Below are 23,027 nucleotides of genomic sequence, written 5' to 3'. Positions count from 1 at the left end.
CCAAAATCACCAGTAACTAGCTATTCACTTCGGTATTGGAAAGGTGGAACCTACACAATAAAGGGCCAGAAATTTTAAAAGGACCACTTCTAAGTACCTTCTCCAACTGGAGCTGTAATTAGAAGTGAGCATGGTAAATGCACACTCCTTTACTGAACGCCTATGGAATTCCTAATGCTATATTTATTTCACATGGCTTGACAAGTTACCAGAGCTCTAGGGGCTACTGTTCTGTGCCTATCTCTCCCTTGCTGTTTTTCTTTTATTAAATTAAAATATGCATATTTTACACATTGAATTGCTTTGTGTCGCTTTTCATCTACTCTTCTTTCTGAAGGTGAGAACTGATTAGACATGCAGGAAGTCCCATTCCAGGCAAGGAAAATAAAACTTGGGAATCAAGACTGCTTGAAAGCACTGTGTTCTGCACAGAAGAACAAAATGCAGAAAAATAATTTAGTCTGTAAATTAATTTCAGCACTCACAAAACATGCTGAACTGGGAGCACAGAAACCAGCAATTAGAGCAGGGGAGGGTTTGGTACAGTTGTTCTTACTTAGTCCATGGGCTTGGAACACCGATTTTGCAGGGAGACTCATTCAGCTACAGGGACATGGTCTTCTGCCCACTGGGATTTGCCCTTGGAGATCGCTGATGACTAATCCTTTTTACACAGGAAACAATCAACTGAGAGCATTTTGTGTTTCTTTTGTTGAATTCAAAAACTGGAAGAGAAAAGCAAGTGCTGCCAAACAGACATGCAAAGATTTATCATATCCTGAAGACTGCAACTCAGGAATTGGGTTCTTAACATGCTGGTGTGATCTGGGAGGAAAATAATAGTCAGTTTTTGAGCTGAGTCTAATAATATACTCCTGAATATGGGTAGAGAAAAAATAGTCGAAAAATAGTTTTAGACTAAGAAATGCAGGGTTGAGGGCAACGAAAAGCAAATGGCAACCAAACTCCCTGGCTCAAATTAGGGCTTTGGTCTTTATTCTTGACTCTTTCTGCACTTTACATTTAATAGTCTTGCAATAAAAATAGAAAATAATCAAAGGAGCAGAGATGAGGGCTCCCCCTCGCCATAATCACAACAGTGGAAACCTCTACTCCAGTGAGCTTTCTTTTTGTTTGCTGGCAACAGATGCCCAACTTTAACAAGAACGGTGAAGAGCACTCCCAATTTCAAGAGTATTTAATGTATTGGCAAAGAGTGGAGGAAAGATGGGGTAATGAAAAGCATGGGTTTGATTCAGAACATGTAGGATGAAGCTCTTTCTCACTTCCTGGAGGAGCATCTTGACCACAAAGGGGCAGCACCTGAAGTCTGCCTTCCTTGTCCTGTGTCCGCCTCAGTGCTGTTCATGAGTGGTACCCGCTCTGTCATCCCTGCCGGACTGGAGCCCTTCAGGAAATAAGGCATCTGGGGAACTATCTAGCATGAACTACAGATCTATTCAGGCAAAAGCCAGGGAATTTTCTGGTCCAAACTACAAATGTTGAATGTATTTAATCTCATGACGTACCGTTGTAGGTGCTTTGAACCTTATTGAACATTTGCAAAATGAGGAAAACCATATTTCTCTACTCCTTCTGCAGAAGTTATATAATATTCATATACATATTATGTTGGTCATGGAGGGAGGACATCACAGAAAGACAAAAAATACTTACAAAAACATATAACATATGTCATTTTGTTTTCTAATGCAACTAAAGCACATCCTCTTAAGTCAGTTGGCAGGAACTGCCTGATCCCTGCCTCTATTTCACTTACTATGGTAAAAAAAAAAAAACGAAACATGAAAATGCACTTCCCTCCAAAAAGGGGGAGGGGAAAGGAGGGCAAATGTGGGTACATTTATGAAAGCAAGGTATAATCTGGGGTATTTTCCAGACGGAAAAATTATGGCCTCCTACAGAAATCTCCATTTGGAGATGATGAACCTTAGTAGACGTGCAATTTATAAAACTGGCATAATTAAGAACAATTTTTCAGTGCAAGGACAGTTGGTTCTAAATATCCTAACTCCCAGGAATAGTTTCTTGCATATTATCAGCCCTTGCTTCTTAGAGTATTTTGCAAGTTAAGACATGTACTTCATGTCAAATACTTCATGGAATTATAACCCAGCACATACGGAAAATAATAAAATTTTATGCCTCCAGAATTATTCACAACATGGAACTCCTGCTGCGAAAACTTGTTATAGATCAGAAATGTTCTACATCCTCTTTCTTTTGAATTATGTTCAAAGAGATGTTGAATTTTAATAGCGTTATGTGAAAGAGCTGAGTGAAATCTCACTGAAGCTGCTGGACAAAATCATCACCTTTCATTCAAGATAAATGTAAGAAACAAGCAAACTCTTTTATGGAGCCTGATAACTGAAATTACAGGAGTTATCATCAAAAACAAGAGAAACATGAAGCATATGGACCCATGAGTTTCTCTAGAAACTGATATGCTTAATGCAGAGAGAGAGAGGCATTAATCAAGGCAAGATGATTAATCCAGATAAGCAGCAAAAATGTGTAAAAGGAATAAAGAAACCAGCAGCACAGCTCGAAAAACTAGCATTGTGATCCTGGTAGAAGAAAAGCTGAAAGAGAGGTTGGGGGTAAAACACTGGGTGAATGGGGTTTGGAAAAAAGAAGTTATTGCCTGTTATTTGATTCTGTCTTTGTTCAAGGAAATAAAACTCTGTACTTTCTTTGTAAATAAAATGGAACTATATCAAAGCAAAACCCTATCCTGAGGATGAATTCTCTTTCCAGCTGAGAAGAAAACAACCCACAGACCTGGCAAATTGTTTAACCACTCAGGTAAAAATGGATTAATACCATGTGAGGAGATGCATCTAGTTTTCAAGAAAGGGAATCGTGAGGTGGAATTCCCACTGAACGAAAATAGAATCAATGAAGAAGGTATCTCTCAGAAATAGTAATTGGTAAAAAGAGATGAAAACAAGACCAGATGAAATTAAAAGAAGACTTAAATCAGCTGGAGGCTTTTCAAAATTAATTAAAGTAGTAGCTGGAAAATTTCCAGAGCGGTCTAAGAGATGACATGCAGGCAGAGATGAAATCTCTGCTTGAGCCGCAAACACAGAGTATCCAGACAGATTAGGAAGCCCTGTGGCAAAACAGATCAATGAGATGACTGACAACACAACTCCTGCAGGCTAGAAAGTTTTCAAAGAAATAGGTAAGCCAGGAAAGTTCGAACTAACTTGGCACTCGATGACTTAGAGGAGCTATGCCAAGAATGTAAGGAGCTGGAGAAGTAAACTGGAGGGACACAGACAATGCCATTAGAAAAGCCAGAGTAAGACTCTTGCCTTTTTTATCATTATTAGTTTTACAATACATAGAAATTTGAACACCATTTGAAAATGACCAATATACAGGAGCATGGACTACCTCCAGCTCAAAGACGGCGTCTTTGAAAGAAAAACTTCCATCAAGCTGATCTCTCTCAGGTCAACATGAAAACCCAAATGAATAGAAAGGTGTACAGAAAATGCTGAGTCTAATGGCCAGCTCTAGCAGCTCAAGTTAGATGGTACTGAAGAACAATACCTGCCCTTCTTCCTCACCTTACCAAAAAGGACATAATCTTCTAAGAAGTGGTCACTAGTGAGATGATTGAAACTGGTCCCCCTCCAGACCCATAGTGGTACTAGGCATGGATCTGCTCACCAGTAGTAAGAATGCTAAACAAGATGAGCCTGAACAAAGCATCATCAATGTTTTATGAAAAAGCTTTGCCCAGTTTGGGAAAGAGGAGACACTGAGCTGACCATGATCTTTGTCAAATCTGGGCAAGTAAATGGGAATTTGATTGCTAAGTGTCTAATAGCACTTGCACAAAAATACTGGGCACTGGATCAACATAACAGGTTTCAGAGGGGCCTGCCAATAAAACTAGGAAAAAAGATTATCCAAAACTAAATCATCTGTTTGGTCTTAAATAGAGATAATGGGTGTGACCACATGATCATGTAGATGACAGACATGAGATCAGGAACTGAGTTCCTTTCGGAAGAAGCTTCCTCCAGAAGCATCGGTAGCCCTCTCCCCTGCCAACAGGCATTTGGTCCATTGGACCACCAAACAGTTGGTCTAAAGTAAAACCTACAGAGTGAGTACTGTGACACTCTACAAATCCACTCCTAGTGGGCCACACTGCTTGCTAATGTAGACACAGTCACTGATGGGTGGAAGAATCAAATGTAAGTTTAAGGGAAACTAGGTTTAGAAACTGTGTCTCTGGAATTTAAGCATGAAATCTAGACAGTCAGGACAAATCAGGAGCAGTTTGGATTTCATTACAGATATCAGCTGTGTTGTAAATGCCAAGAAAGTTTTCTTACACTTTCAAGTAAAACAAACGCTTTGTTGACAAGTGTTTTCTAGAAATCAGCTTGAAATGCCTACAGGAGTGGAAACAATTATAACAGTTTCTTGCTGGGGTAGCCTTTCAGCCAAGATAAAATGGAGTGGCGGATGCCCACCATGCAACCAGGCTCTTGGGAATCTTAGCAGCTAAGTCTCTGCAAAAATAGGAAGCGATACATCTAGTAAATATTGCCATAGAAGGTCACGCCAAGCTCCAAGAGTTTCTGTTGGACTTGCTAAGGCATGACATTGTGCATTTAGACAGGGAACAGAGTCCCAGGTCTCTCTGGAGTCAGTCACTCTTCTCACTATCAGTCAGAAAACTGCTTCACTGAGCACACAAAACAGGAAAAAAGCAACACAGCTCAGCAACAGCTGGTATTAAGTGGAGGAGGGAGAGGGAGGAGAACCACTGAGAAGATGTGTCAGGAATGAATAATTGAATCTTTAAACAATCCCCCCGTGGCAGCACCATGGTCTGTATAAACTACAGAAAATTGTATTCAAGTAGACATCAAAGAATTCTGCCCTGACAGGAGTTAATACTCTATTTACCATAGCAAGTCCAGGTTTCCCATGCTTTACCTTAAAATAGGTACTATTAGGTCAGAAATGGATATAAACTTTGCTCCTGCATCTGGGTATAAACCACAACAACTTCAAGCCATGGCTTTTGACTTGTACAATGGACCTACTACCTTTCAGCGGTTATGGATGCAGTGTCTGCAAGGAGTTAATCTCTCTTGGCCTGTTTATTACACCTGGTTGATACCCTGGGTTGTGCAAAAAGCTTAGAACAGGAGCCGGCACATTGACATGTGATCTGTAGGAAGTTCAGCTTATAGAAAAGTGGGTGATGGACCAATCTGACATAGGTAGATTGTTATGTTGAAGTAACAGACATCATCAAAATAAAGGTAAGAAACAGACTTTTCTATGGAACCTAATAGAAGAAACAATAAAAGAATAGCACATCAAAAATGGACACATAGCCACACTTGAGCAGAAGCTGATCCACAGTTGCCAAATGGTTTCCGTGGAGATGTATACATTAAATCTGGTGGGGAGATGGAGTGAACTTTCACTGATGGATAATTGGGAGGAGAAATAGCTAAGAAGAACAGAAGGAAAGTGAAGGAAAGTGAAGACTCTCCGTTCACAAATAGCATGAAGAAGGAAAGTCAAGAAAGAGACCTTTTGAGTACAAAGCTGGAATGAAGAAGATTGGCTCACAGAACAAAGAAATAACATTTCAGTTCTAGTCACTCTGTGTCTGTGCAAAGAGTTTGCCTAACTGTTCAAATTAGAAAGGGAGAACAAAATATATCGTTCACACTATGTTGGAAAGATTAATTCCGATTTCTGTGTCAGCAGCAGTGCTTATACAAAGTTTGTTCTTTAAATAACTCCTTTAAAAATGAGAACATACATTTTTTTCAACATGTAAAGGTGCAGCTACAGGTAAAAATATAGAAAATAGAAATATACAAATATGCAAAAATATACAATTAAAAAACCTGGGCCTTAGGCACCATAAAACATCATTACAGAATAGCTAACATGTTATTTCTTTTTGCATGTTTAATGTAAGAAATACATTTTCAAATATCATGCCTTAGATAAGGAATCCACTCACCAAAGGAAAAAAGATATTGAAGACAAAAATCACAAGTTACTTGAAAATTTAACGAGAACAACAGCTCAACTGACTTCAAGCAGAAAGAATTTGCTCTGGACTTCTAAAAACCAGGCCCAAAATATCCCAGACTGAGCATTTAAGTATCCAGGCACTCAAAATCAAACAAACTTTTTGAAAATGTCTTGATTCCTCATCAGAGACAGTAGGAAATTGTGACATGAAAAGTGTCTTTAATGGGGAGCAGTTAACACTTTCTAATCATAGAGCAAGTGATGCAGATGAAGAGAGATGATTTCAAGTGATGCAAGCTCCTAAAATACAATGGCACTTCTGAAATTTTTATGAAGATATTCTTTATCTTCAGAATAAAAGTTTCTAAATTCATAATGCAAACCAAAAAATAAAAACATATGGTCTTGTTGATAGTAAGCCCAAGTTGACCTCCTCCCCAAACAGCTTCAGTAAGCTTTCAGGCACACTTTTATACTTACAAAGGAATATCTAATGCAGCATATCCGTCACACAATCGCACACACCTAGCTTGGCAGTGTGTGTATGTCCAAATCTAAGAGCTGCACGAGCACGTAAAAAAACTGCATGCAAAGTAAGCTAGTATTTGTGCATCAGTAACTACTGCCTTTAGCCCCAATCCTGCAAAAAATTATGCACCTACTTAACTTTATGCAGCACGGTCTTAACTCAGCCTTTAACTCAGCTACCTGTGGTAGGGAAAATACATAAGAATTTAAGCATTTTGGGGAACTGGGACATGTGAGACGTAGGTTTCAATGGAAAAATTCACAGCACATAGTGTTAGGTCCTTTTTGATCTGGGGAATGACAATGAATTCTGGCTACACTCTTAAGAAGGTCAGGACCTCTGAAAATCATCCAGTCCTTGGCAGCAGTTTAATTATGGAGACCTGACCTGAAGTTTGGCTCTAAAATATGAATACTTTGGCCTGAGGTTTTCAATATAATTTCCAGATCAACTATTTCTTAGCAGGGCTTGTCATATACATAAATGTCTTTAATACCCATGTACTAGATTTAAAAAAAAACATTTGAACTAAGGTTTTTCCACCTATTGTGACTCAAGCACAACAAATTTTTATACACCTCACATTTCTAGAAGCACAGGAAAACATTTGACTTGTAACAAAAACTCAGTTTTCAAAGAGATGTTTAACTTACCTGCCAGAAGTCAGCGACAGTAGCAGGGAGAGGGCCCTGGGTGGCAATATATGCAGGGTTTCGGGGGTCATGGTCCATCTGGAATACGGAGAGAGAACACAGACTGGTTTTATTTAAAAGAAAATCCCTTGCTGTTTTAGAGACAGAAAGTATGCGAAGGCAGAAACAAGGGAGTTCCTAAAGGACTGTCATGTCCCTCCATCCTTTATTGGCAAGCAAAGAATTTTATTTCTATTTATAAGCTCAGAGGAGACCTTTTTCCACAAAGGACTGATGCTACCAGATGAATATCAGCACGCATGATGAGCAACGTCCTATGTCCTCAATATGCAGCATAAGATCATTTATGGTGGTTGACAAAGGCATTTATTTGAGATCAGTACTTGTGGTTTCATAGCAACCTAGGAGCCATTTGAAACATTTTTCTGCACTGAGTGTTAAGAATGCTCCACACATCTAAATATGTTCTCCATTACCACTGTGCCTGTCAAGGGCACATGTAACTAAAAAACAGCAAAAATGGGGAACAAATTCAGTTTCTGGCTTTTTCTGGTTAGCTGATTTATCAAAATGCATGGATTTGGCCTCAATAGAGGAAGTTCTGCTCAAAGACCTTAATTATTACATTTAATTGAAGGAGCAGAAAATTCACTGAGCAGAAAAAATAAAGAATCTAAGAGACAAAGCCATCAAGAGTAAATAGGATTAGTGTGTTACAATGAATGTTTTCGAACTGATGGGTGGTTTTCTTGGTTCTAAATCTTCGGACACATTCTGCTGAAAAAGAAGATCTGCTGATGGGATTAAAAAACAAACAAACTCATTGTAACCCTGAACTGGGCAAGACAAAACTTTGAACATAAAGAAAAGAGACCCAGTTCAGCTCTCAGATGTGTGGGTGTGACTCAGTGACACTGAAGTCGGCGAGAGTTAACTTATACCCATGTAGCTGAAGGCAGAATTTGTCTCAATAGACGATTCTGTTCTATAAGTAAAGATCTGAATAAGAATGAATGTGAGTCACATTTGCATTAAGAGGCATCTCTGAATTTATTCATAGCCTATCAAAATTTCCAGTGATGGTACATGTCAGCGTAAAAGAAGGCACCTCATAATTATGTGCAACATAAAAGAGGGAAGAACCATAAAAGAACAGATGTAAGTTATTCTAACAGAACAACAATATGATGAATGTTGCAAAAAGGAAGAGAACACTTTTATGTTTCTAATTTTCTGATGTATAATTAAGCTGGACTTAATATTAAAATTCTCCATGACAGCGCAACACAGGTAGAAAGAAGTCACTGAATCCATTTAGAATAAAAGCTTACTTCTGATTCATGACCCATAGTTATAAAAAACCTTGACCAGGATGTCTGTAATACCATCATTTTATTCCGAGCTTCATTGAGATGCTTCTTTTATTAGCAAATAACTCTTCACAACAAGCAATTGCCCACAACAAATTTCAACCTTGCTTTCTTTACCTTTTGACAAAAGCAATTCTGATAGCAGGACATATGCTACTGTGGGTATTTTGAGATTAGGGAAAAACTAGCTTTCTTCAGAAAACAGTATTAGCAAAAAAAACCCTTAGGAAACATTTCAAAATGGGCAACTTTTTTTTAGTTTTTTTTAAGAATTGAGACACTGAACTAAACACAGCTGAAAACAACAGCAAATGTGATTAAGCAAAGTCAGGCTTAAAGGGTTTTTTTGCTCCATTATGGTTGAAATAATTTCTGTTGTTTTGTTTTGAATCCCACAGAGATCTATAGGATTTAATCATGTGCTTAAACGTTCTCCTACACGGGAACTAAAAATCTTAGCTTAGAAAAATCGACCTGCACTGCAGAGGACTTGCTGCTCCCAGTTGAAACTGTTGTAGGCTGCATCCACTTGAAAATGATGTCACTTGTCTAACAGGCGAGAGCTTGACTTGGAAATGTAACCAACAGTGAATACACCAAACTTTAGAAAAATAGTAATTTCCTTTGGATTTCTTCTGAAATTAAATTCTTTTGTATGTAGACATGCCAGAAAATAAAGGCAGAAGAAATCAAGGATGATGCAAATAGCACTGTCATGGAGGAAATAGTTCTCAACATTCAGCTGATAAATCAGGAATAGGCCAATCTTGGCATCTCAGCATTAATCAACCTCTGTCACAAAGGTGCTGTTGGAACGTGGCAAACATTACAATAAGCACAGGGTAGTGAAGTGTATCAGCAGTTTAACAATAATTCAAAAGACAGTTACAATTATTACATTCCAAGCACATTGTGTTGCACAGAAAACAATTATGAGCAGAAACTCTTCTTGCTTGGAGCAAATAGAAGATGGCAGAAAGCCCTGTCATGCTATTAAATCATCTTTAACTGAACAAAAATAAGAGCAAAGATTAAACTAATTAAATGAAATTCCTGGTTTCATAAATTTTCTATTATATGTACTGTTTTAAAGGCCACATATTTCAAGAAAAGTGTGAAAAATCACTGGTGACATTTGATTTAACGCGAGTAGGTGACTGCAAGGGACAGTTCTTGAATGTTTTTGTTATGTTCTTTTTTATTCTCTCAAGGTCACCAAGAACACCAAGGGCATCTTAATCTATCAAAGTTAACAAAAGTTTGAATAAAGAAATAAAGTCAGTAATGGGTTTTAAACTAACTAATCAAGGATCAAGCGAAAGGCTTTTTTTAATGTCAGTAGTCATTATCTTCTTTCAAGGATCCCTCAGATTTCTCACTTCACGAAAATAAAACAGAGAATGTATTCTCCAGAGAAGAACAGAGAACAGCAGGCTCAATACTATCAAGTATTAAAACAAAAATCGACTGTTTGCTAACATTTTACAACGGAACAACCTTCAGAAATCACCCTAATAGTAATTGTTCAATGTCCCCATCAAAGCACAAAGTTCACAAGACTTACATCAGAACTGGATCGAACAGCCATTTTTGGGAAGAAAAAGCTGCAATTATTACAGCTGTTCTGCTATGGTGGAATTCTCATTTTCTGCTGCAGTACAACAAAGGCAAGTCTGGTGATAATGCTTCAACCTATTTTTCCATGATTTTGTATTAGGGAAAGAAAGGGATCAAGGATTACTATAACTGACCATGCAATTGACTGTGGTGATTTCCGTCACTACCAATGTCAAAAGCAAATGGAAACAAAAAGGAAGAGCATTCGGATTTCATGTTGGAAAAGAAGTACTATAGAAAACTGGATGAAAAGTCCCTATATGTTAGATAGGTTAGTGGCACAACTTGTGTTTTTCTACAGGGCTTTGTACTGAAAGTTGACTTAGAGTATCTTAAAGTAGGAAAATATATAAAGAACACAGTATCACAATTAGTTGCATCTTTGTTAAATTAATATCAGACCACAATTCCCCTTTTGCTTTACTAGAGAATAAAAGCTACTCCTTTAGTTCTTCCTGCAAGAGTTCTACTATCCAGTTGCCTTATCCTAGGTCTTTGCAAGGATTCCCTGAAGAACTCTGCATTTTGTTGAGTTTCTAGGTAGAAATTGTGCTGCTGCATGATTTCACTGGTAATGCTAATGAAATACAGCAAAATCAATAACTTCAGGGAGTAAATCCTCAAATTTATTGTATTTGGACTTGAGAGTGGTACATATAGATTCTTGTTAAGTAGCCTCCTAAAACTGGAAACTGAAGTAAAAGTGTCAATAAGCATCAATGACCATTCTGAAATCTCATGTAAATGATACACCGATTCATTCCTGCCCTTCACCTTCCCTCTCAGCTTGTCAGATTCTTACTTTTCACTTTCCACAGAGAAAGATGCTGGTCTCAGTCACGCCATATTTACCTTGATCTAAATCCTCTGAGTCCCGCTGAAATATTCCTAAATCATATGAGATCAGAATGAGATCCAGTGTAGACCAAACATGACAGAAAGAAAGTTGAACTCTGATTAACACCTTAAAAAGTCATATGGATTCAAGCTACTGCGTAGTTTCCAGATTTAATGTGTTTATAATGCAAATAAAATCTACTTTTATGCATGTGTTTATTACACAGAGTATAGACAGTCTCTAAAAGTAAAAGTATATTTGTTTTTGTAGAAGAAAGCATATCCAGCAAATGCAGATGAACTTTGTAATCACATTCATCTCAGCATTAAAATTAAAAAGGTAGACTAGTCCTCATCTTCATGTTTGAATTAAAATTTAAAACAATTTTTAGATCCTTCCTTTAAAACCCCTAATGGAATGAAAGAAGTAAATCTGGTTGTGAATGCCATTATGAATTTCAGAGTCTATTCTTGGTGATGAAATTTGTATGCTGTGTTTGAACAAACTGTCATGCTAATGACATTCCTCAGTCTGGTGTCTTCAGTAATAAGCAAACTGAGTTTTTAAATGTAGTTGATAGGATTTTTTCTCTCTCAGACACCCTATGAGGAAAAACAGAATTCCCATTTACTTTCATGACCTCTGATTTAAAAGCAAAGATTGCACATTATTTACTACTGGATGATTTTCCCGAAATTTAATGAGGACTAAGTACAAATATGACAGATGTAATTATCACAGTTTTATTCTGCACAGTCAGGGTCTCCTTGTGCTGTAATTGCAAGCCTTTCATTCAGCTGCCGATAGCAGAGTTATTATCATAGTACTTTATGTTATTTCAGAGAGGAGGGAAACAGATTTCTACCTCACTTTTATCCTGCAAATTTCTCCTAAGGACTCATTTTGCCTGGCCTCACGCTACAGCGAAATTAAAGACCTACGGGAAGAACTTCGAGTAAATCTCTGCTGATTCTCCTCACCCACTCGCAGCCGTGGTGAGGCCATCAATCTAACCCCAGTTTTCACAACATGTTGGAGGAAAAGGAGGTTTTGAGGGGGGCAGCATTTTTTAAAAGGAAGAAACATGTGGGCAGGTGGCCAGCTCATTGTCTAGCACGGGTATTTTTTTATGGTGTACTGCTGCACTCATTTAGACCTAAGTTAAGGTTGAGTGAGCCCCAGCTGGAGACTGGACCACTGACCCAGAAGCTGGAGATACCCAGTGACGTGTACACGACTGGAAGCCTCCCTTTCCAAAGCTCAAACATAATTACTTTATTTTACACTCTTCCCTCAGCAGACAGCTCACACGCGCAGGTAGCAAAAACCCTTTTCCAGTCAGTTCAGACCATACTGATCCTCTGCTATTAATGCCCATCTTGCAGCTCACTACAACGCTCACTCCTAGCCCAAGCACTGCAAGGCGCAAATGCACCAGAAACATCACTGTATTGACATGATAATTACTGAGGTTATTTAAGTTGAAAGGCAGGAGTCTGAAGGAAGGAAATGGTAGGATTTTTGCAAGAGCCAATAAAGGCAGACTTACTGGTACTCCACAGCCACTGTACACTTACAAAGACGTTGATTAAATGTCTCAAATAAACAGCAATAGTAATGGCATGTATGTCCAGCTCAGGCTGCAGTGGCTGTACAGCCACAGTAAATACTGCAGAATCAAGTGCCCAATATAATATTCCAGTAGGCTTCTCAGGCGGGAAGCAGGACTGAAAGTCTCTGTCTCTCCTATATGCTACCTCATTATACAAAAGCAATACCAGATTAACAAATACGTTTACGATAACCTGAACATATTTAATTTGTCTTGAAATGAAATAGTTTGCAGGAAATCTTTCCAAACTATGGGCTTGCAAAGTAGTGATTTCCTCCTACCAACCTCCCACTGCATCACCTTCAGGAAACACACATTTTATCTATTGCTTGCGAAACAGCAAAATGACTATTGACTTAGTGAAACAAACTCACAAAACCATCTGGAGCATCTCTTTCCTTGGAATAACAGGTCGTCTACACAAATGTGGGTTGGGGCACTCCTTCCCACACAGTAGGGTCCCTATCCTACCATGAAGGAGAGGAACTCAAGGGTTTCTCTTGGCAGTTTTTCATGGCTATGCAAGATACTGGGTGCTTGTCCCAACTCAATGAAACATTTGTGCACCCACTTATCTTTGGGCATAGAAATATTTCTGTAAGAGATATAGAGACAACCATAAGAATTTTGCTTCATTGGTGTGACTTGTTTTATTGGCCAAACTCTTGAGCCTGGGAAAGCTATAAAAAAGAAATACCTTCTAACTTCCCAGAAGAAAACACCCTTAAGTGCTGGATGGAAAAGCAAGATTGCAACCCCCTGTAAAACCATGAGAGTTAAAGCTGTGGAAGCAGAGACCCTCTGCCTGCATTAGCTTCGGGCATCCTGACAAAGCAAATCTCTTCTCAGTTATGCCAATGGGATAGCTTGGTCCTGCCTCTCCACCCCCAACACTACTTAATCTAATACTTTTCTCATCAGTGTAATTAATTACCAGAATTACAATTGCAACAGGCATATACACACATGCAAGAATTTATCCGTCCCCCAACCAAATTTGTGTACTAAAACCAGTTAAGCTGTGTCTACACAGACTTTTGGGCAGGTTGCATAAGCCCATCTCAGTTATTTGGTAAAAACACAGCATCTGTACTGCTGCCAACACTGAACCTGGCTTAGCAGTGTCTACAGATGCTGTAATTCCACTTCTGCACCATGTTGTACTCATGTGAATTACAACCAAGCTCTTTCAAGAATACAATATCTCACTTCCAGTTAACACCTCTCACTCCTGTGCTGGCCACAAAACCTCTCAGCTTTTACTATCAAATTAAGGCTTGACCAAACATAACTCACTGAACGTGCCCCGAAGACAAGCAAACAGAGCACTGAAGCCCTGGAGCTGGACCTCTGTGCATGACTTTACAAGCAGGACATGTACTCCTTGGAGTGCCAAGATACTCTGATCTCCTGATCCTGGGGCCAGCTAGAGCTTGGTCTAGTTAAAGACATATTTAAAAGTAGTCCCAAAACTGCTCTAATCTGTGCGCATCTACCCCTGTTCTCTAAAATGGAAGATGGCAATCCCTGAAGCATGCAAGTGCTTTGGTTTACCCTCTACCCTAAGCCAAAGACAAAAGCATCCTGAAGATGTTTGTTGGGTTCTTTGTGTCTTTTAACTCCCTGAATAAAACATTTTTGTACATTCAGGGAAATGAAGCTTTTGAACTCTGATGAAAGTAACAAAAACAAAGCTCAGAGCACAGTTTCTATGTAGTTGTTTTTTTTTTTTTTAAGAAAAAAAAGTATTGTCAACAACATTGGAAGGAAGCAGCCTGTAATTTCATGCTGTTGCAAATTGTCAGCTGCCTTGCCCACACAAAGTGATTTAACTGGGGGAGTGATACTCCCCAGGAAAATGAGCCAGTAATGGCATATACAGCCCACTGCAGTGAGATCTAATTCTCCATCCTAGGTTCTTTCTTGTAGTCTCCCTATAATAACTTTTTAGTGCCTAATTATTGTGAATAAGAACCATGAGCAAAGGTGACTCCAACACTAGCCGTCTCACAGAGGTCAAGGACACAGTGCCTTTTTCCCCCTTCAAATGGATATCATGACACTTCCACTGAGATGTTATGACAGGGTAATGCTACTGGCTCTGTCATACCTGTTTTGTGTCTAAAAATAGAGACCTTTTCTCCCTGTCACCTTTCACAGACAAGAAAGGATTAATATTCAGCTTACGCAGGGTGAGAAAGGGCAGCTGGGCCATGCTGGGGTATTCGGAGGCAAAAATTGGATTGACCTATCTTGCAGTTTGAACAAATACACAAGTGGTAAGGGATCTCGTTCTTGCTTTCAAAACAGCAAGATCAGAGAAGAACCGGGAGAGCTAGAGAAACACAAAGCTATGCATCTGTAGGGCAACTGAGGAAGAGAGGTAAGAGGAAATGTCACTTCCTGCTGCAGAAATTCAGAAGCCTGTGGAGCTCTGCTCTCCACAGCTACAGAGACCATTCCTCCTATGACCGTAGCTAGTAAGACAAATCAAAAAAGAACAAGCAAGTTTTACCTCCTCAGAGAAGGAAAAGCTCCACTAAGGGTGTATTGTTGAATTTATAATCCGTAAATTAATAAGATCAAGTACAGAAAACCTGACAGTATTGCAAGGTAGATTGATGACTATCTATCTAGTGACTTCATTTTCTTTGTACATAAACCTCAAGAGTATTGCATGCACGTGTAGAAGATTTCTTTCTCTTCAATTTGAAAGGACAGCCTGAGACATCAGCATTGTGAGGTGCTCACAACCTAAGGTTGCACAACCTGAGCCGTGAGGTGCCTCAAGTAAGCATATTTTAACAACAAGGAAAGACAAGGACTAACTATTTGGATTATTTCTCATAGGTTACCATACTTACAATTGGGCTAGCATTGATGTAGTCTGAATTGTCGTGGCTATTTTCAGCTTTCAGACATATCCTGGAATGATCATCTGCAAAGGAGAAATAAAGAAAAGTTTCCATACAAGTATTCTACCCATTTTAAGTTAAACAATTCAAAGTCAGATTAATGTGCATTTTAAGACAGGCAAACAAATATCAGAAAGGATATTCCCTTCTCACTCCTAACAGCACATAGCCTTGACACAGCCACAGAGTCAAAGTCTGACTCTGGAATGAAGCTCTAGAATATTTCAGAGGCTGAGTATCGGAAAGCATGTCTTCATGAGATGCGCCATAATGTGTTAGGGCCTCTCATAGGAAAAAGGGGAATCTCTACTGCTCAGGGAGTAAAGAAAACAGCAGCTCTGGACATAGACTTATTCATGTTGTTTGCCCATTGTCAAAATTCTTTTCTCACTTTTTAACTTGTATTTTTATTGGTGCTAGCTTAAGTATGTTTAGAGCTGGTACACCTTAAACTCTAGTCCTTTTTTTTTTTACTTCAGGACATATGTAATGGAGGGGTTTTATTTGTCTGTATTTAGACAGTGACAATGCAGATGCCTGCATCTGTTCCAATCATCTCGACTCACTTTCTGCTAAGAGAAAAGAAATATTTCTATGTCATGAATCATCTTGTCCTGATGTAGCTGTTTCAAACAGGCCAAATTGCACTCGAGAGGTGCCCGTTTCTTTCCATTGACTACAGAAAAAAAGACCAGACCACACACAGATAATTTATGGGAGAGATGTCTAAGTCTTTACATATGAATCTCAAACAACTTGTACCTGATATATAACCAGCACAATTCATATTTCTCAGCAAACCTACCCTGCACAGTACATTGCGGTGAGAGGCCGTGGAGCTTCCCTTTCTGTAACCCTCTACAGCTGAACATGGATACTAATGTTTTGAGAGGATCTTTCCACCAATTATTCAAATAAACAAAATAAGAGTACATGAATACACCCTGTCCCCCATTTTATCTTGTCTAGTGGCCCATGACACCATTCTTAACAGCAGAACTATAAGTTTGCTTTTTAAACTATTAAGTACCAATCATTATTTTAATGAGGAACAGTAAATCTAAGTACCATACAGGAAAGTAGAGACAGTGGGTTTGGGCTCTGCTTAGGTTTATTCACCAGTAATGTCATGGCAGCTCAATATGTGAGCAAGACAAAGGTGTGCTTGTATGAATGTTGTTTATAGTCACTCAATCTCATCAGCAAAATTTAAGCCACCAATGTGAGCAGCCTTCTCCTGGAATAAGATTAGAGGTGAACAAGTCATGTCAAATGAATGAAGAGCCATTCTTTCCAGTTGACTGGAAGTTAGCAAATGTGATGCCCATCTATGAGACGGGCTGGAAGGAGGATCCGGGGAACTACAGGCCTGTCAGCCTGACCTCGGTCCTGGGGAAGGTTGTATCATCCTGAGTGCCATCACTCAGCACTTACAGGACAAACAGGAGATCGGGCCCGGTCAGTATGGGTTTATGAAAGACAGGTCCAGCTTCACTAACCTGGTCTCCTTCCATGACAAGTTGACCTGCTTAGCGGATGAGGGAAAGGCTGTGGATGTTGTCTACCTAGACTTCAGTAAAGCCTTTAACACCATTTCCCACAGCATTGTCCTGCAGAAACTGGCTGCTAATGGCTCAGATGGGCGTACTCTTTGCTGGGTGAGAAACTGGCTGGATGGCCGGGCCCAAAGAGTTGTGGTGAATGGAGATAAATCTAGTTGGCAGCCAGTCACAAGAGGTGTTCCCCAGGACTCAGTATTGGGGCCAGTTCTGTTTAATATCTTTATCAATGATCTGGATGAGGGGATCCAGTGCACCCTCAGTAAGTTTGCAGACAACAGCAAGTTGGGTGGCAGTGTTGATCTGCTGGAGGGTAGGAAGGCCCTACAGAGGGATCTGGACAGGCTGGATCGTTGGGCCAAGGTCAACTGTATGAGGTTCAACAAGGCTAAGTGCCATGTCCGGCACTTCAGTCACAACAACCCCATGCAATGCTACAGGCTTGGGGAAGAGTGACTGGAGAGCTGCCTTGTGGAAAAGAACCAGGGGGGTGTTGGTCAACAGCCAGCTGAATATGAGCCAGCAGTGTGCCCAGGTGGCTAAGAAGGTCAATAGCATCCTGGGTTGTATCGGGAATAGTGTGGCCAGCAGGACTAGGGAGGTGATAGTGCCCCTGTACTCGGCACTGGAGAGGCCGCACCTTGAATATTGTGTTCAGTTTTGGGCTCCTCACTACAAGAAGGACATTGAGGTGCTGGAGCGCATCCAAAGAAGGGCAATGAAGCTGGTGAAGGGTCAGGAGAACAAGTCTTATGAGGAGCGGCTGAGGGAGCTGGGGTTATTTAGCCTGGAGAGGAGGAGGCTGAGGGGAGACCTTATTGCTCTCTACAACTACCTGAAAGGAGGTTGTAGTGAGGCGGGTGTTGGTCTCTTCACCCAAGTAACAAGTGATAACGACAAGAGGAAATGGCCTCAAGTTGCACCAGGGGACGTTTAGGTTGGATATTAGGAAAAAATTCTTCACCGAAAGGGCAGGCAGGCATTGGAACAGGCTGCTCAGGGAAGTGGTTGAGTCCCCATCCCTCGAGGCATTTAAAAGATGGGTAGATGTGGTGCTTAGGGACATGGTTTAGTGGTGGACTTGGCAGTGATAGGTTAACGGTTGGACTCGATGATCTTAAGGGTCTTTTCCAACCTAAATGATTCTATGATTCACTATTCACATAAAATTATCTCTTCTGGTAAGGTTTCAATGCAATAGGAGGATGAAGAAGATGAGAAAGGGAACATGCACATTATTCACTTCCACCTTACTTTGGCACCACTGCACAAAAAATCTGAAACATAAAAATGAATTTGTGACATCTGTGATCTTGGGGCTACCCAAGATTTTGTATAGAAAGCTTTACAATGAGCATTATCACAGAGTGCTTGAAGAACTACAGCTCTGAAACCTTTTGGCTCTGCAGAAGATACGCAGGTTACATGCACTAAATATGGTCTCCCACGTATCTTAAGCTAAGTAAGCACTCAGGATAAGCCCCATTCATTGGACCCAAAAGTGTTTGAACTAATCACCAAAGAAAATGTGTGAAATATTTTCAAATAGATGAGGGAGAGAGAGCAGACAGTGATTCATCAGTATTTAGCAAACAGATGTCACTGTGACTCTCCAATGAAAGTCAAGTGTCAGATCGGTAACTTCAGGATCTTTTTTTTTAAAACATAATGTTTTATCCAGACCCTCTGATTTAGTGTACTGTATCATTATCCTGCTGTCTTGAAGTGTTTATCAGAGGGTGAGGCATGTTAAGGCTTTGGTAGTGAAAAGGTGGTGAGACTTTGTATTTGCGTTCAGAAAAAAAAAAAAACCAAACTGTGCAAAAAAGGTTGTACATGTGTTTTCTGCATATATCAAGAGTTTGTACCCATGTGTGCTTCAGTTGCAGCATCAAGTGTTCATATTGACAATGAACAGATTGTGCTTGTCTATGCCTGTTATCACCTCAAAGCTTCTAGGAACTAGCATAATAGCTCTTCAGAAACAGGCAGAAAAAGAAGGAAAAAAAAGAAAACCATGGACACCAGTTTGTTATGTTAACAATACGGAACTATGAGTAAAATGCCGAATGTTCAAGATTTTTTTTTTGTAAACTGCATATTGATTATGTTAGAAGCAAGGAAAGAGAATCAGGAGAAGCAGGAAATAAAAGGAAGGAAGGAAGGAGATGACAGAAAAGGAAGATATATAGAATCAATCTAAAAAGCAAGAAAGAAAGATGAATGAAGAAATAAGAGAGGAGAGGGACGGTAATAAAGAAGTGAGAGAAAAGACAAATGCTGTTACTAGCTACTGCAATCTGGCCAAGCTACAACTAGTCATCATTTCAAATATCTACAATAGCTACTGCTGAATGCTGAACTACTTTGCATTTGTTATTGCTCCAGCCAAGCCACAGCTGAAAGAAAAGCAAACCGGATAGATGGATACGTGTGGCAGAGAGAGGCTTCCTGAACAAGAAGGCTAGTACTATCCTATAGCTGAGGAGAAATATAACACAATGTTGTATTTTATATACATATAAAATAGAAAGTATAAAATATAAATTATAAAGGATAGAGGATAAAGGATAACATGTAAAGCAAGCACACATGAGTTTGTACTATATAAAAACTCGATTTATAGACAGAAATCTAAGTTTTGGTGTCTACATACTGATATCTTCATGTGGACTAGGTTACAGTTAATGGTGTTGATTTAGTTGGCTAAACATGAACATATCATACCATTTGAGAAACTGCAGAGTAGATGAGACATTGCACAAGGTTAACAGATATGACACAAGACCTGACAACTTGTATCCTATTGGACCTCCATCTGAAGCTCACAGAGGATATCTGAGGGTATCCTAGAGCTATTCATTTCAGTGAAAATAAAAAACTTACTTTTGGTCATTGCACAGATCTCTTGATGCCACTGCATTGACTAGCTCTTCACTGGCTGTAATGGGTGCTTTTACATGAAGGCAGCTACGTGGAGACACTTAAATTTAGGCATCTTAATCTATGATATCACAGAATCATGCCCAGAGAACTTGACTCAATACCTCAGTGTAGGTTTCTAGATATCTGAGATGCCCTAAGGACATGCAGGCTAGCAGCTAGGAGGGCACAGGTCTCCCATAGAGCCTGTGTTAGGCCTACCAGCTCTGTGTGGGTGCCTTGAATACTTTAGGTGTCTCAAATGACACTAGATTCCTGTGTTTAAACAACTGAGTTGAGCAAAAAATGTCATATCTATCTGGATTATTTAATTAGTCACCACTACTACAGTAGTATGCCATCTCACAGTCTTCTATTTATCTCACAGTAGCCCTGTGACTTAATGAATATATATTATTTTTGTTATTTTTCAGATGGGGATTGAAAGCTCGGAAAAATAAGACTCACATCTTACCTAATTCCCTCTGTCTTCTGTTTCCTTTTAGTCAGATACTTCTGAAGGAACAGAACCAACAAACAAAGGCTGAATGCAAGGAGTATGGGCGAATTTGGGATGTCTGAACCAGGCATCACAGAGCAGAGCGAATCTCACAACAATCAGCCTGGCACATTCTGCCCAGATCATCATTCTCTTCTAGATTTAGACTGATATTCTTTTTTCCATACAAAACACTATACAGAACTACACTAAAGTAAGAAAATGAAGAACTAGAAATGAGGCGCAAAAGTGAGCAGTCTGAAGACTGTGAAGAATCGTAATTTGTTGATTATCATTATTTTGCCCATAGGTTATTTGCACAAAACGGAACTCTTTTTAGATCTGAACTGAAATCAAGTTCATTTATTCCAGAGCACTATTTGTACTGTATTGTTACTGATACGGGTAATGCACACACCCACAGCAAGTACCCCCTGCTCAGGTGTTCCCGTCCTCGGTACACGTCCCCTGACTGGGCTCTGACTGCACACAAGCCTCAGAGCTGGGTGCACACTCTGCCCCCAAATGCTTTGCTTTCCTTTGGAGGAAAATCAAAGCACAGAAGTAAGCAGGTTGCTCTAATATATACCAGGACCCATGGGCACAGCTAGAGTAGACAGCTTTTGACAGATGTTCACTGCAAAAAGTTGTTTGCCAAAAGTTTAAAATACCTATATGTATCTATGGCATACATAAATAACAACATACAGTATTGACCCTATTGAGATGGTTTCATTTTGCAGAGATGCAAGAAGAGAAAATAAAGTCTTGACATCAACAAATTGAGCTGCTCATGTGTTCATACACATGCCTAAATTATGGCAATCTGCTCGGTGGTTGGATAAAAGGATGTAGTTTTGTTAATCTAGAAGGTCGAAGTTACTTCAATTGTTAGAATTTTTTTAACTAGTAATTAATTAAGTGCAGTATCAAGGTGTTCTGCTATCAAGTATTTTAAAAGCTGTTTTTAAATAGAGACGATATGTATAAGAGTAAACTATGATAAAATTGTGAGATTAAAGATAATGTTAATCTAGAAATTACATCAGTTATGTAATCAGCAAAAAATAATATCATATTATTTTAAGACTGGTTAAGAAAGGAAAATGCAAAGTAAATACAACATGATATTAAAGCTGCTTTGAAGCCTTCCTAAGATGAAATCTTTTACATGAATTGGCAGTCTTGTTCTACCTTGTCAAGGTGATTATGAATATGAAAGGGGTAAGAAAATGCTAACAAGGCATTTCTCTGTGAGAATACTTTGAATGTAGCATAACGACTTTGTAGCATATCAAAACCGTATCAGCTTTGCTTCTTAATTTATTATGAAGCAAATCTGTGACTTTTTACTATAGTTTTAATGTCAAACATAGAAAAAAAAAAGTGAGTAAACTGGGCTCTTTCTCATCTCAGTCTAATCTTAGAGGCTACAATAACCATCACCTTATCAAAATTTAATATTGTTTAAACTCTATGCCACACTTTCCACCCAGCATCAAAGTAGTTTTAAGGATGCAACGTGACAGCTGTTTACCAGTGCACAGCAACTTCGGAAAGTGAGGGCAGGTAATTTTGTGCAATTCAGTCAAAAAAAGAAAGTTCCCAGTGCACTAATAGCTATAATACAAGTTTCCAAATTGTAATAAAGCCACAAAAATAGCATTTTACTCTTGTAAAAGTACTAAGGGATTTTAAATGTGCTAAAATACTTCTAATTAAAGTTTCAAATAAACAGCAGCCACCCTGTCCATGTCCAAATACCTTCCCAGGTAGTACTGATTCAGTCTAGACTCAGCAATGGGAAGAACAGGCAAAACAACATGCCATGGAAGAAGCAATGGGCAGAGACTTGTCAACTGAAGGCTGATCAGCGTAGGCTGATTCATCCACATGGTACAATATGATGAAAAGAGACAGACTATCTTAGCTCTGAAAATAGTTCAGCTCTCTAGTGTGGCATGACACCCAAGCTAAAAATCTCTGCTTTTTAGCACTGCTGCAGCTATGTTACTTCTGGATTCAGAGCTAGAACGGTCTAGTCTGAGGGTCCCTATCTTATTGCTCATTGTATCATGCAGCCACGTTTACTACAACAGCTGAATAACCAGCATCAATTTCTGGCAACACCTGTAGCTCCCATGCTGTCTCCAAGGCAGCAACCAGAAACAATCCGGCTTAATTTATGAGCAGAGACTTGGAACAGCTTAACATGGTCTGACTGTAAGTCCACATTGAAAAGAACACTTCAGGCAGGAAGATCAATTTGGATCAATACACATTATCACAGAGCAATTTTCACTTCCTATCATGTCGGTTAAATGCAATTTTTTCAGGATGGAAAAGAGCACAGAAGTCTTGCACTTCTTTAACTTTCATGGTTACTTCTTTAGAACTTTTCAACAGACCTGATCGCAAAACACATGGAAGTCAGCACATTGTTGCTGTTGCCCCAAAAG

General features: G+C 39.3%; 1 protein-coding gene across 1 annotated transcript in view; it reads right to left on the bottom strand.

Moving 5' to 3' along the window:
* The window catches only part of PTPRN2 (protein tyrosine phosphatase receptor type N2), a 670,971-nt gene that overhangs the window by 40,820 nt on the left and 607,124 nt on the right, over window positions 1-23,027 (bottom strand). Inside the window, exons 16-17 of the mRNA XM_087729958.1 lie at window positions 15,538-15,611; window positions 7,237-7,314 (exon numbers count right to left, since the gene is read on the bottom strand). Coding sequence (XP_087586084.1) covers window positions 7,237-7,314; window positions 15,538-15,611 — 152 coding nt within the window. The remainder of the gene's footprint in view (window positions 1-7,236; window positions 7,315-15,537; window positions 15,612-23,027) is intronic.

Source organism: Nipponia nippon, unplaced genomic scaffold (assembly GCF_047370975.1).
Source record: "Nipponia nippon isolate SJK-2023a ecotype South Korea unplaced genomic scaffold, ASM4737097v1 scaffold_1, whole genome shotgun sequence".
Taxonomy (NCBI): Eukaryota; Metazoa; Chordata; class Aves; order Pelecaniformes; family Threskiornithidae; genus Nipponia; species Nipponia nippon.
This window is presented reverse-complemented; position numbering and strand designations above follow the sequence as displayed.